Source organism: Felis catus, chromosome D1, assembly GCF_018350175.1.
Source record: "Felis catus isolate Fca126 chromosome D1, F.catus_Fca126_mat1.0, whole genome shotgun sequence".
Classification (NCBI taxonomy): domain Eukaryota; kingdom Metazoa; phylum Chordata; class Mammalia; order Carnivora; family Felidae; genus Felis; species Felis catus.
The window spans coordinates 40,641,987-40,656,337 of NC_058377.1; the positions used below are offsets into that span (position 1 = coordinate 40,641,987).

General features: G+C 46.7%; 1 protein-coding gene across 4 annotated transcripts in view; it reads right to left on the reverse strand.

The window, feature by feature from the left end:
• Positions 1 to 406: 406 nt before the first annotated feature.
• The window catches only part of FAT3 (FAT atypical cadherin 3), a 669,818-nt gene continuing 655,873 nt past the window's right edge, over positions 407 to 14,351 (reverse strand). For 2 of the 4 annotated variants that reach the window (XM_019811654.3, XM_019811653.3), the window contains 5 exons: positions 13,338 to 13,993; positions 9,740 to 9,853; positions 7,382 to 7,441; positions 6,779 to 6,814; positions 407 to 6,164 (listed from right to left, as the gene is read on the reverse strand). In XM_019811654.3, the coding sequence (XP_019667213.3) occupies positions 5,542 to 6,164; positions 6,779 to 6,814; positions 7,382 to 7,441; positions 9,740 to 9,853; positions 13,338 to 13,993 (1,489 nt within the window). In that variant the 3' untranslated portion in view covers positions 407 to 5,541. The remainder of the gene's footprint in view (positions 6,165 to 6,778; positions 6,815 to 7,381; positions 7,442 to 9,739; positions 9,854 to 13,337; positions 13,994 to 14,351) is intronic. The other 2 variants (XM_011286534.4, XM_019811655.3) reach the window with 1 other exon arrangement.

Genomic DNA, 14,351 nt, shown 5'->3' on the forward strand with positions numbered 1-14,351 from the left:
TACTCTGGAAAATTTTCAAGAGCTTTTTGGAGGAAAACTCAAGTACTAATTGTGCTCCAAAGTTTTTGACTTTTTTGTTTAGGGAGACAAGTACTGGAGAAGCTGTCTAGAAGGTGTGGGGAGGTGTTTAGGAGGTATTTCTGCAGAGGTGGAGCTCAAGGGCCCTTGTTTTCCAAGCCTCCAGGGCTGTGTTCTTTCTCACCAGGGAAAATCCCTACAGGGTATGTGTCCAGTAAGTCGCTACAGAGGATTCCAACACATGTGCCCCAGAACCAGTGGAAGTCTCTCTGGAGATAAGAAGTGTCTGAAGAACACGCCATCCCCTGCAAAATATGACTAAGTTCCACATGAGTAATTAACTGGAGGCGAATAAAAGGAAGCACTTAAAAAGGGTCAACACAATTGCTAGTTTCATTTTTTTGTTTTTTTACTTGAAAACGTGTTTTAACCATCAAATTTTGGCAATTACAAACCTGTACACTGTTGGCTTGTTTTTCTGTGGTTTTTGTTTTTGGCCGTCTTTTTGTTGTTGCTGATGTTTTTCTTTCTTTCTTTCTTCTTCTTCTTCTTTTTTTTTTTTAATTTTTTTTTTTTTAGAAAAAGAACACAAGACTGAATACTGCCAACAGTAATATATGCAGAAACAATCCATTTCCATAAGGGACAAGATTCACTTGAAGTGCTAGCTTCCCCCTTTGCATAAGGTTTGGTATGTGATGTGTGCAAGTTCAGGGGAGTGCGCGTGCGTGTATGTAAAGAAATGACATACTTCATCTGAATTTGAAATGACGTAAAAATCAGGTATTTAGTAACTGGGCAAAACACATTTGTTTTAAAAAATGTCAATTACAAACATCTTCTTGGAAACAGAGAAAGTTAAATGAAAACAGTAGAACCAAAGAAAGATTACAGTACATTTTGAAATGATTAAAAAACATCATTTGCAAATCTAAAATCCTGTGTGTGTGTGTGTGTGTGTGTGTGTGTGTGGTTATCTCAAAAGTGGCAGACCAACAGCATGGGTGACTTAGAATTATATTCGACCCCCCGAAATTAAAGCATCCTGATAGGCATCAAATACAGTATCTACAAAAGCCTGGAAAATTGAAACCATTATATACAATTTTATAAACATTTGAAACACCAAAACATACATCTTTTACAAACCAGCCTGTTTGTAACAGGTCAATTTACAAGACAATCTCTCTGATACAGTGCTTAAAAAGAACTGCTTCCATTTCCTGAACATGTTTGTCACCTCCCCAAATGCAGTAGTATGGGCTCAGAGTTGTTACGTGGTAGCAATTCAGGTATTTGTTTGCCAGAAGGGTGCTGCGGTCCATACCAATGGGTCCCAACACGCTTCGAATGACTGTACGATTCTCCAGTGCATCTCCAACACTGGAAGAGACTAATTATGGCCTTTGTGTATTATTACATACTTGTAATTATTGCTTTTCATTATTACATAAGGAAAGAAAATCTTACTCTTTTCCTACCTCTTAGCCAGCTGGCTAACTAGTAACTGATGCCAAATCCACAAATGGTGACTCTAAACCCTAGAATTACGCAGCCAGAAGCTTAAAGCCATTGTGGATTTCCACCAGAATAATGTGCAGTTGAAGGTCGCGGGACAAAAACCAGCATAAACACGTAACCGCCTTCTCACAGACCACACAAAATGAGGACTCTGGAGTAGGGCCTCTTCGAACCTCCATTTCTCATGGTGTGAAACTAGAAACACGAAACATAAAAGCCTAACCACGTTAGCAGTATCCGTGCACTGGGAGGGCAGCAGTGGGGAAAAACCAGACAATTACCTGGACAGCCCCTGCAAAACGAACGCTACGTCTTCCTGAATTCGTTCCCAGGGAGGTGAGTTCTGCATCTTGTGCGATTCGCTGTGGTGATCTCTTTTCTCAAGTCCCCTGACTTTGATGACGTAGACACGGCATTAGTAGGGGCAGTGGGTGGGGTGGGGGTGGGAAGAAGTAGGAGTTGGCCAGTGGTATAGATCTTTTACTAGCTTTTTCCCAGTCTGCGCTGGTGACTCCCAAGGGCGGCTCCAGACACGTTCCAGGAATGCATCATAAATTCCCTTTCCAGGCCTTCAAACTGATTGTCTGACGGGGTAAATCTCAAATGCATAGACTTGACCTGCTCTTACTGCTACTACTGGGTCTTCGACAATGGCATTTCACGAATGGGCAGGACGTGAGTAAACGGAAAGCTGGCACGGTATGGATCTCAGCAGCAAAATACTTGCAGAAGAAAGCAAACGAACACGTACATTACTCATCTTTTACAGCCCCATCGCTTCTGCTACGACAATGCTATGACATTAGCTGCTTTCAACCTAACCAGAATGTGTGCCATACAGGTAAAGTGCCTACAACAGGCTATGGAAAATGGCTTCTAGGAGGTAGCACATACATGTTAGAAAAAAGGGAAAGACATTTCCTGGCTTACATATTTTCCATGTGGTTCATCATGGTGGAGGGGGCAGGAACAAACATCAGGACTGGTAGGGGGGAAGAAAAAAGAAAAACAAAAATGCATCCAGTAGGTAACCTTATAATCAAAGTTTCACTATAATTGATGCCTGGTCTGAGCTCCATTCTGTAATTATCATTCCAGCTTCACTTTAGAAAACATTCATTTGGTAAAAGCAGCATTTTGATAAATGTCCAAAGAAAAGTGTGAATTCTGTAACTGCATCCTTCCTAGGGGGGCCGCAAGCAAACAGGAGATCCTAAGGCTTCCATGAACTCTCTTTTCTAGCGTATTCCAAAGCAGGATTGTGGGAGGTCAACAGAAGCAGGCAGATACCATATCCCAGGAAGGTTAGTGGTGAGCAGTGTTCTATAGAAAGCATCTTGGCAGAATGATGCGTTCTAGTCCCTGTTCAGCTACTTAACTTCCTGCGTGAGCTCGGTCAAGTCTCGTCGCCTCTCCAGCCATGTTTCCTCTTTTATAAAACAAGGGGGTTAGGCAAGCGGATTTTAAGGACCCTTCCAGCTCTTTGAATCAGCAGTCACCCCACCGAATTCCACATTGGCCTAACTACAAACCATTTTGTAACCTACAGGGAAATCCAGTTATCCCCAAAGGGAAAAGATGCCATGTGTTTAAAGGTAATGAATCACAACATAACACATGCTCGTCTGGTATACATTTAGCTGCAGAGAATCAGGGGAAGATATGCTGAAGAAAGAGGTATTTTATATAGGCCAGAGCAAAGAGTGGGCACAATTTTCTTGGGTGACTTCACGACTGCATTAAGATCTATTTACTCCTTCATTACCGTGTCAGTCAGGCATTCTCCCTGGAGGAGATGCTGGGTAAGCAGTAGTGAGCCGTCGGCATTAATGTCGCCATAATGTTTCCTGGGGGCAAGAAATGAATTGTTGGTTTTACTTTGATGGTTTTTATGTCATTGCGTTATTAACAGTGTAGCGGTGTTTCTATTCTAGACCATTAGTTCATCGTTTTCTCCGTGATTCTTGCAAATGTGCTTCTTCTATAAGAAAAATACCAAAGACTTTATTCTCCAAAGCAGCCTCAGTGAAATTCATTTATTTCAAGACCACAGTGCGGATAATGCTTCCACGAGTAGGTCTGACCAAGAGATGGGAAGAGGAGAAAAGTCGAGGAATCTGTGAGGTGTCTCATGTACTCAGGAAGCTTGGGAATGGAAAGGAATTTTTTTTTTTTTTTTTTTTTTTTTTTTTTTTTTTTTACAACGAACTTCAGCAACACTGACTCCTACTAAACACAACTGAAGCAACTAAAGATGTGTCTGAGTGGATGATACACGGATTCAGGACAGTACAATTGACACACCAATGCCATATGTCACCAGAAACTGTGGACACAGAGATTTGCTCATGAAGCAGCTAGTGCAAATGTGCATTTATTTACCACGGCCACTGTGCACGTGGCCATAATCCGATTGAAGCGAAAGAGGAAAGTCCGTCAACTTGGTAACTTTAAGCTTCGAGTACTGGGTTATTCTATTTCTGGTGGAATGATTCTCCTGTCAATTTTGGAAACTCATATGGCTCAAGCCCACGTGTCAGAAGAGAGGAGAACCCCAGGGTGTGATCAAGCATTACACGTTTTTCAAATAAGAGTTTAGTTCTGGAAAATGATAACAAAATATTATTCTTTAAAAAGCACAGTTTTGTTTTAAGTTAATACAAATGGCGGTACCAAAATAAAGTTAACTGAACCGGAGCAAAATATGGCATTTTGCGTTTCTCTGACATTGTAGAGATCGGAGAAACTGAAAGACCTGCCTTGCTGGCAGGGTGTTCAACACGATCTGTATCCTAAACTCTTCACGTCAGCTTTCCTCAAGAGCAGCCTTATTGAGTGCAAGCACATATTTGTACATAGACCCAGACACACGCACTATTATAATTTGTACACAAGAGCTAATCTACTTTCTCCTTTTCCAAACGTAATTGCATTTATAGGGAGGATGCTACCAATTTAGGATAACACTTAGATTTTTGTCTGCATTAGCAAGAATTGTGATTATCCAGCTGAAAACTTTGAAAGGATGTTTCCCTTTTTCCTCCTGAATTTGAATTCTGCTTAAACCTCTGAATACCTCTCATTCTAGAGAACAATGCGCTAAAGTACACCTTTTGTTTGTTTTTTTGTCTTTTGTTTTTTCTTTTTCTTCCCTGATTCTCAGAACAAAGGCCAATGTCTGCAGCAATATTAAAATTGTAGCGAGAGCCAGGAATATTTCTGGAAAACACAAAACAGATAATCACATTCTTTCTAATGTGTGAACACTGTTAACCTTCTCCCCAACCCACAAAAGCGAGCCCACATATCCTCATATTTCCCTCCACTGATACCCTTCTCAAAGATCAGAAAGCCCAACTATATTATATTGGATGCTTAACACAAACAAACAAAAATAACTAAGCATACAAACCATATTACCCAAACCTAATTTTATAGCTGAAAATTGGACAGCTTATTAAAGAAAAATAGAGTTGATTTTAAAGGCTTCAGCCCATTTTCTTGTCTGTTTTTTTATTTATTTAATATTTGTTTCTCTTTTGCCTAAGAGACTAACTTTTCTGACCATCATAACTACTGTTTTAACCCCCCACCCCCCATTGGCTCAAAATTACATGCAACAATGCCTCTTTCTGCTTGCCAGTCGTTAATACTGCCGGCTCTGCCGTAACCCTTTCCAGGTCCCAAATACTGCACAAAGCCATACAAGATAGGCTGTATAACCCAACGGGTGGAGTTGATTCGCCCTGTAGAAACTCGGTGCCCGGTCTTGGCTGTGAACGCAGGTACCTACTGCAAGGCTCTCCATCACCCCCAAGAAACAATCGGAGCCTTTCTTTCTGCCCAGCTGGAGTGGAGCTTGCCGGTGACAGCAGGACTTGTGAAGAAGTTCCCAGCGGCAAACAATGTGTTTCTTTCCGGCTGCAGGCCGTGGAGACGCGAGCCCGGCCAGCCTCCTTCCGCGGTTCAGCCACAGACAGGGCTACGGCGCCCCGCCGCCGTCTACACCTGGGTCTGGTGCTGAGTCTCCATAAAAGGAATGTGCAGGCTGGCGAGGCTGAGCTCGCCCACGCTCTCGTAGTCACTCATGGCTGCTTCGGAATCGTCGAAGCCGCAGCTGGCTGACACATCCGAGGACGAGGTGCCTCTGGAGTTGTGCAAGGATAGAGACACGCTGTCTGCTGGGCCGGCCGTCTCTGCGCCCTGGTTCATGCTCACGGCAAAAGTACTGAATTCACAGGCCGCAGGCGGGCCCACCAAATCCGTGTCGTTGGGGAATGGGTGGGGAGGGAGATACTGGCTGGGGTGGAACTGAGGCCGTCTCCTGCAGTCCGGGCTCAGGGTGCTGGCCAGTGAGACGGGCTGGGAAGGGGGCAGGGCCTCGTACTGGTCTGGGAAATCCTCTGGTAGGGGAGGGGGCAGCTGGTCCTGATTCAGGAACTCCTCTTCATGGGGGGGTGGGTACTCGCTGTCGATGTCATAGCCGCCCAGGTAGTAATCGCTCTCCAACTCCCGAGTGCTGCCCTGGTGTGCAGACCCTCCCTCCTGGTTCTCATAGTTGGGCACTTCCTCTATGTCCGACAGGCGGGCCCCGGGCATCCAGTCAGAGGTGTCCCAGTGGTAGGCTGTGGGACAAAAGCGGTGAGAGTTAATTTCCTCCAGTCTGGAGCCGGGGCAGGGCTCGGAAAGGAGCAGAGGGGGGACCTGACATGCAATTGACATCCAAGAGACTCTGAGATGCCGGGGGTCAAGTGCATGCTCCTTACAAGGGTTCTATGAGGGACCAGCCATGCTCTGGCCCTGGGACAATGAGGGGATGGCGACTGTAAGAGATGGTGCCTGGTTTTGCCATGCCAGAAGGGACGGCCAGCCAGGGCATGCTGAGGAAACATAGTTCCAGCAACCCCTCCCTCTATTCCCTCTTCCTTTCCACACGCTAAATGCAGAGCGAGGCTGGCAGCATGCTCCCAGAGGGAGGGGTACATGGGCCATACTGTGGTCCACAGAAGGCAGGGAGATGCACTGCACATCGATGAACCGCACGCGCAGTGGGGAGGCTGGGGGTGGGATGCTGGAGGGGCTTTCACCTCCCGATGCCAAGCACACAAGACACCTGGAACATGCAAAATTCAGATCAAAGAAACACAGGAAAGACGGAGGCAAAGGGACACAGTAAGAACAAACTCGGCAATTCAAAAGGCATTAAGTAAATGTGATGCTGGGGTCATGGCAGAGTCACCTCGGTTGTAGTTTTGTCCTTGATCCATGACAGACACTGTTTAAATACAAAGTAAGAGGTAAACCTGGTAATCCAAGCCATGTGAAGAGGGTAAAACAGAACATCTTAGATGACTTAAAAAAAAAACATGCTCCTGTTTCTCCTCATTGTTATTTAGGAAACAAAAAGATAAATCCCATCTATACCTGGCCCCAATTGTATTAAGTCACTGATAAAAGTTACCTGATTGAAACCAATCCCCCTAGGATTATAGCTTTGAATGATACCTTAAGTATTTCCAGCTCATAATAGGTGCTCACTGGATATATGTTGAATATAAGAAGTAATTTAGTAGCAATCTGGATTCCAGATGATTGGGTGCTCTTCTCTTAGAAGGGATTTTATTAAAAAAAAAAAAAGACTACCCCAACTATTTAAAAACTTATGAACTAGATTTTTTTTCCTTCAAAATTGTAAAATTCACTCCAATCTCTAAAGAAACATCCGGTGTTCCCTCAGTTACCAGCTGATTAAAATCACCCCTAGGTCCAAGTAACAAGGAAGCCCTATTTCCAAAAGGATAACTCTACACAAAGAAATGCTATTGAAGAAAAAAGTAAATACCTTCATTCTCTATAGTGTCAACTACATTGTTGACAAGCTGAATGACAGTCACAATGGATGCTTGTGGCCAGGAAAAGAAGATGGGGGGAAGGGAAGGACAGTTTCAGGTTAGTCACGTATTTCAGATATAAGTGAACTTCTCTTCACAACAATGACAACAACAAAGACGTGGCATGCAAACACCCAAAGGCTCCCCAGTCCGTCCATTAGGCAGTGCTCCAGCGGACACTTTTATCTGGGAGTCCTGGGGCTACTTGGAACAGAAGGGAAACAGCAGCAAATCCGGGGCTAGTCCTTTGAAAGGCATGATCGGCAGGGATTGCTGGATCACAAATTCACAGCCCATGGCCCAGCGAAATCAATCTAGGAAGGCAGTGGCTCGTCAAGCTCATGCTAATTTCTCATTAATAACTCCCAAAGGCTCTCCAGGGAGGACCTCTCTATTCCCACGGATAATTATTTGTTGGTCAGCCATGCTGCTCCAAACCAAATGCCAGTGATGGAGGACAACCTTTGCAGGATTGAAGGCTTCACACTCTACATGATGCCACTGATAGCCTAGAACAACCCAGAGCCCAGCTTCTACCAGTGAAGCATGAACAGAAGTCAGTGTCTGGCCTCCGAAATAGTTAGAATCTGGGAAGGGGAATTCTGTGATCTGCACGGGTTGATTTAGCACCTGACAGCAGCAGCCCGTGGAGAGGTGATCCTGCTTAAAATTAACTTGTTGACAATTCCTAACACCACACCCTTTAGTCTGGACCAACCCAGAATATTAAGCAGGAAAGGCCAAACGTGTGAGCTTAAGGGCACACATAGCAGAGCCCGTGAGCATAGTCAACCAGGTATCATGTTGGAGCTCTGCCTGGAGTTTGGAAACTGTATGTTCTTGGGTGCTTCTCTCTAAAATGCAAACCAGGGGCCCCTGGGTTTGGTTAAGCGTCTGATTTTGGCTCAGGTCATTACCTCACGGTTCATGTGCCGACAGCTCAGAGCCTGGAGCCTGCTTTGGATTCTGTGTCTCCCTCTCTCTCTCTGCCCCTCCCCAACTCATGCTCTGTCCCTTTCTCAAAAATAAATAAACATTTAAAAAATGCAAACCAGCAATAACTTATCTTCTGGTTGGGATGAGGGAAAGAGTAAGCATAAAGGCAAACAGATCTGGAGGCGTGCCCTTGACTTTCTGAAGATGGTCAGAAGAGATCCACTGTTCTATGGTTTGTTATCCCAGCAGTCACATACACTAGGCTTCTGCACCTCTAAGGAGTGCCGGGTATTAGAGTGGAAGACATTTGGGGATGAGGGTGATGGAAGTAGACTATTTTACTTCTAAGATTGCTTCTATAGCCTTGGAGCTCACCTGTTCCTATATTTACCTGCGTGGGAGGGCGGGTAAACACTATGTTGTTTTCATCTTGTACTTCTGAGTACAAAATACCCAGCATAGGGTGCAGCACATAAGAGAAACTCAGCATGGGTTTATGGGTTGTATGATTACATTAATTAATAAATATTACATTTTTGCCAATTGCTTATTTATGGGAAAATGAAGTGAGGTGTAGGCTACGGTAATGCTAACTGTCTCTGAGGATGACCATTTGAAATTGTTCTTGATTCACCGCTATATAGTGAGCTCTCACTGCTTTTTGACCATTTCTGCTTCATCTCCTGGCCCGGAGAGGCCAAGCCATCCTCCAAAGCTGGTTCCTCATCTCAGAAAACCCAGTGGTACCCTCTCCGTGAATGTAAGTTCACAACAGGTAGTGGTAGCAGCTCTGGAGTGTCAGTGAGGTCCAGGCACCACATGGAATTTCGTGCAACATATTGGGTATATTGGGTGTATGTGCATTTTTCTAAGGAGCTGGTCCATAGTCACAGTATTCACAGATACTCCGAAGACCCATGACCCTAGATGATTATCAGGAGAATTCAAGTGAAATAGGATGCCACTTCCATGGAATGAGGGTGTGTGGGAAGGAGGTCTTACTCCTAATTTCTCATGATGGGGAATTTGGATATACAGTGAAGAGTGAAGAGATCACCAGTAGTAAAATTAAAAAAAAAAAAAAAGTCACAGTTTTCTAGAGAGCGTCATCTGGGATGAGGTGGCTCCATTATGAAAAAAAAAAAAGCCAGAGGATGCATTATCAGAGGTCAGGGAATTTTGTCACCCTCTGATATGGACCCCTGGCCTGCCCACAGCTGCAGCTCAATAGGTCCTCCCTCAGCAATGACCTCTAACAGCGGGGTCAACCAAAACGCTGATGAACGCGCTCACGAGTCCATGATCGGGTCACCACTGACCGCCCACACAGAAGGCAGAACCCACCTAGGGGAACACGTCTACAGACTGCTTACCATTGTCGTCGCCAGAATCTGACTGGAAGGAGCTGAGAGACTGAACTTCAGAGTTGCTGCCTTTATTACTGCCTGCAAAGCAGGTCACTTCTCCCGGATCATCAACCCCTTTGTCTTTGCGGACAGCCGGAGAGAAAGCAGAAATGACACTGGTTACCTTGTGCGTATTTCTGGCCTTCCCACCCCCAGAGTTCACTTCTCAGAGCTCTTTCATTTGCTTCGAGAAAATAATTTAGCTCCACAATAGAAAACTGATTGTGCCACTGGGGGCAAAGGTCTGTCAATCAAGTGATTTACATTATGGATTCGGAACCCTTAACCCGTGGTAAATGAGCTTGCAAAGAGCTGACAGCTGAAAGTGGCTGTTCCCTCCTCAAAGTGAGGCGACTAAGTGAAGAGTTGAAGGCAGGATGAAGTGGCTGTGTTGCTCTTTGCCATTCAGAGTTAATTTAAATCATTTACATGAACCGACGTGGTGTCAACACCAGGTTAAATGAGATTACTTATAAAATAGGGGTATAAATATTTTATAGGCAAGAATGCCATTCCATTCATCCAAACTTCCATCTCTGGGGAGCAAGTGGCTTTCTCAGCTTCGCCTCCTAGAGGGCAGCGTCACATCGGTTTTGGGAATGACGGCGGTTCTGCACTGTGTGTGGTAGAGGGGCAGCCAGCAGTGTGGACGTGCTCTTATCTACACGCTTCCTCCTTTTGGCTATGCAAAGACAGCCTGAACAACACACACACACACACACACACACACACACACACACACACACTACAGGGCTGTTTTCTTATTTGATGGACTAAAGGAAGCAATAAAAACAACCCATATTTTGAAGTTGTCAAGTAAAAAATGAATTAGTCGCCTAGAGATTGTCTCGCTGGCTAACCCTGCCTTGCTTAACAAAGAAGGGAATCTACTCAATAAAAACACAACAATACTTCGGGGGGAAATGTGAGTTTTGGCCTGAGGTAGATTCTGTAAATAAAGCTGTCACGTTATGAAGCGAGTGGAGGAAAAATGGTCACCAGGAAAACCTTCAAATCATCGCGTAACACGATGGGAAGAAGAGACGGTGACTTGTGATTGAGGGAGCAGTTGTCCCTCTTTGTGAGTGCAGAAATCACTGTTTCTTCCACAAAAGGTGATGTCAGTATCGGGCACTGGGGCTCCACACCTGCTGTCAGACGCTGAAGCCACCGCAGAAGGATGAGGTGGATAAACAGCTGATGTGAGTGGAGAGAGACGCCTGAGAGAATCTGCCTCCCAACAGCCACACCGCAAAAACATACGAAGGTGTGCCTCAGAAAAGCACAGAGTGAGGCCCTTCAGCTTAACCCCGGACACTAGGAAGGAAACAACAAACGATCCACCCTGGTGAATGCCGTGTATGTAACTTCTTTCTCCACTTCCTTTATTCAACCTCCTCTTTCTTCATTGTTAAATTAAAAAAGAGCCTTTCTAATAGCTGGTGGATTGGTGAGGTTTTCTTAAAGACTAACTCTACAGATCATTTGACGGGGAATGACTAAAATCCAAGGGCAATGACTGACAATATAGGAGTGTCTCACAGAGAGGCAGAATCAGCAGAGAGTGTGGTTGGGGCAGCCCTAAAAAGCACAGAAGCCCCCTCCTCGATCATCAGGAGTCTCTCTCCCTCTTTCCTGCTAAAGCTCCCAGGAGCGGTGTTGGTAAGAGCACAGGCTGTGTGTCCGGATGCGCCAGGTCCTAGTCCTCACCCTTCTTTTTACTAGCTCCTTGTCCTCAAGCTGCTCATTTCACCCCTCCGCTCCTCCCCTTGGGTGCCCATGTGGGCATGTGTGAGGCTTTAAGGAGACCCAATATACATTAATGGTGGCATGGGCTGCCTCTGTCTTCTCAACAAATCTCTTCGTCCTTAACGTCTGCATTCTGGATTCTGTCCTGATGACTTACTGAAATATCTTCTGATGTCTAAGAATCTTCCAGGTGTCAGGTACAGTATATTGTGTTTTCGAGGCTGTGTCTTTCCTGATGGTTTCACAGTACTCAACCCTGCTAACCTTATTGATGGTCTTGGCTTCCACATAGCTGCCCTGTCGTCTTCCTCTGCTCTTTTCTGTCCCTTCCTGGCCTCTCTCTTCTGTCACCTCCCACACGTAGGCATCTCCAAATTCTTTTGGAGGCCCATTTTGACCATCCTTTCTTTGTTCTTGTTCCCTCAGCGAGTTCACCCCTCCTAGTGATTCAACCACCCTGCATGCAGATGATGTCCAAACTTTCATCTCTAGCCTCACCTTTCTCCTGAATAACACAGCCAGACACCTGTCAGGTAACCCTCATGTGCCCTTTATACTCATCAAGCTGCTTCCTGCTTCTGGAAGGCCCTCTCCAATAGTTTCCTACCCAAATCTTACTTATGCTTGAAGACACAGCAGAAATTCCCCCTTTCTCTACAAAGATGCCCTTACCTCTGGGGCTGCATATGCTCTCCAGCTCCATTTGAAAGCAGCCTCCCCTGTGCCCTCTACCCCAACATGCATCATAGTACTAAAACCCCAGCCTTTGGAAATTCCTACTCCCAGGGCATCTCTGCTGCTGAAATATACGGCCATTTGGCCTGATGAAAAGTCATAGGTTACAACAGAGCTTGCGTTAGCTTCATCCTGACCGGTGTTAGGGCAGGGGAAACAATCACCATCGCTCAATTAGATGTTCACAGAAGCTAGCTAACTGATCTCTGTTTTCTTTCCTCTTTGGTCCTTCTTAGTCTGGTCTCCATGGATCAGCCAGAGCCATCTTTTAAAAATGTTAAGTTCGATCATGTCACTCACCTGCTTAAAGACCTGCACTGATGTTGCCATTAAAATGCATTCACTTTCCCTTGTTGCTCACCAATCCTCAACTACCTTGATCTCCTCTCTGTTCTTTAACATGTCAAGGTCTTTCCCACCACAGGGGCTTTGCACCTGTGGCTCTTTCCTTTGGCTACAATACTGCTGCATGAGGCCTAAAGGAGAGGGAAATACCACTATCTGGAGAGGACTTTTCCTGCCTTGTGGTTCACCCTCTTGTTTCATGGACCGTGCATTCCAGCCGAACAGAACGGTTTGCTTGTCTTCTCATTGTCTGGGTCCCTCCACCTTTCCCCGGACCTTTAATGTACCATGGTCCATTTCAAGTATCCCTCTGTTCCTCTCAAGTCTTCACCCTAAGCTGAGAAATACTCTCTTCTTCTGACCTGGAGGAACATGCTTTCTGTTTATCACTTAGGTCATTACACAGCTTGCATTACCAACAACGGTGTGCCGTTATGAGTAGAGCATGGGTTTTAGAGCTGACAGCTCTGGGCTGGCCCACCCGCTCTGCTGCCTTTTGTTAGCTGTGTGGCCTTGGGGACCTTATGCATGCTCCCCGAGCCTCATTTTCCCCATCTGTAAATGCGGTAAGAACCAGATCAGTTTTTCTGAACAGTCAATGCCAGGACACGTCACAACGAGTGCTCTGTGCAGGCGGTTTCTCTCTCCTTTCCCTGGTTTCCTTCCACAGTGCCAGACCACAGCTGCCCCAGTGACCCTAGAGGGATGAACAGACACACTATGGCTTCCTACTCACTGTCGGTTCCTGCGTCCCAGCCATTCTTGCGGATGGAATCGCAGTCGGAGCGGCAGGGCGACACGGCGGGGAGGTTGGGGGCCACGCTGCACACGACCACACCGCGCCTGGCGGTCAGGATGCGCGGCGACTCAGGGTGGAACGTGGTCATCTCCTGGTGCTCGCTGCCCAGCCCGTCTACGATCTTATCCAGGTTGCTCCTGGAGTCGCTCTGGAAGCACGGCGTGTAGGCCATGGGGCGCACGGGCACCTGCGGGGGCCCCACCTCCTGGTAGATGTTGCGGCCGTCCCCGCCACCCCGCAGGTTGCGGAACGGGATGCCGTTGCTCTTGTTGAGCAGGGCGGCCGTGGCGGGGTCCTGCACCAGCGTGATGTTGTTGCGCGAGTAGTTCTTGCGGAAGACCTTCTTGCGGAAGACGATGAAGAGGATGACCAGGATGAAGATGACGAAGAGGACCACCGCGATGCCGATGAGCTCCTCCTTGCCCACGTACGAGTGGCCGGCCTGGATGTTGGGCACGACCACGGGGCGCAGCCCGCAGTACTGGCCCACATAGCCCGGCGTGCAGTTGCAGACGAAGGAGCCGAACACGTTGACGCAGGCGCCCCCGTTCTCACACTCCTCCCGCTCGCACTCATCGACGTCCTCCTCACACCTTGGGAGAAAACACAGAGTCCTTCTCAGACAGCAAGGCGCGCGCCTCCATTCCCAGCCGCCTTCCTTATCAGAAAGCACAGAGCGCAAAGGGCACGTGGAGCGTGACGAAAACAGAGTGAGGGTGTGCGAGTGCGTGGGAGGTGGCTGGGCACCTCTGTGTGTGGGGGGTGGGGGGGGAGGGGGTGACCTGAGTTGTCACGGGAAGTTAAGGGATTTCTCCCAAGGGGATGGCTCCCAGACCCTAGCCAGATGGGAGCAGGGCGAAGACTGGTGGGGGTGGGGGAGAGGAGAGAAGGAGCAGAAAGAAAGAACAGATGCTGTTGGAGAGGTACTGGTTTTTAAATCCTCGGGGCCAG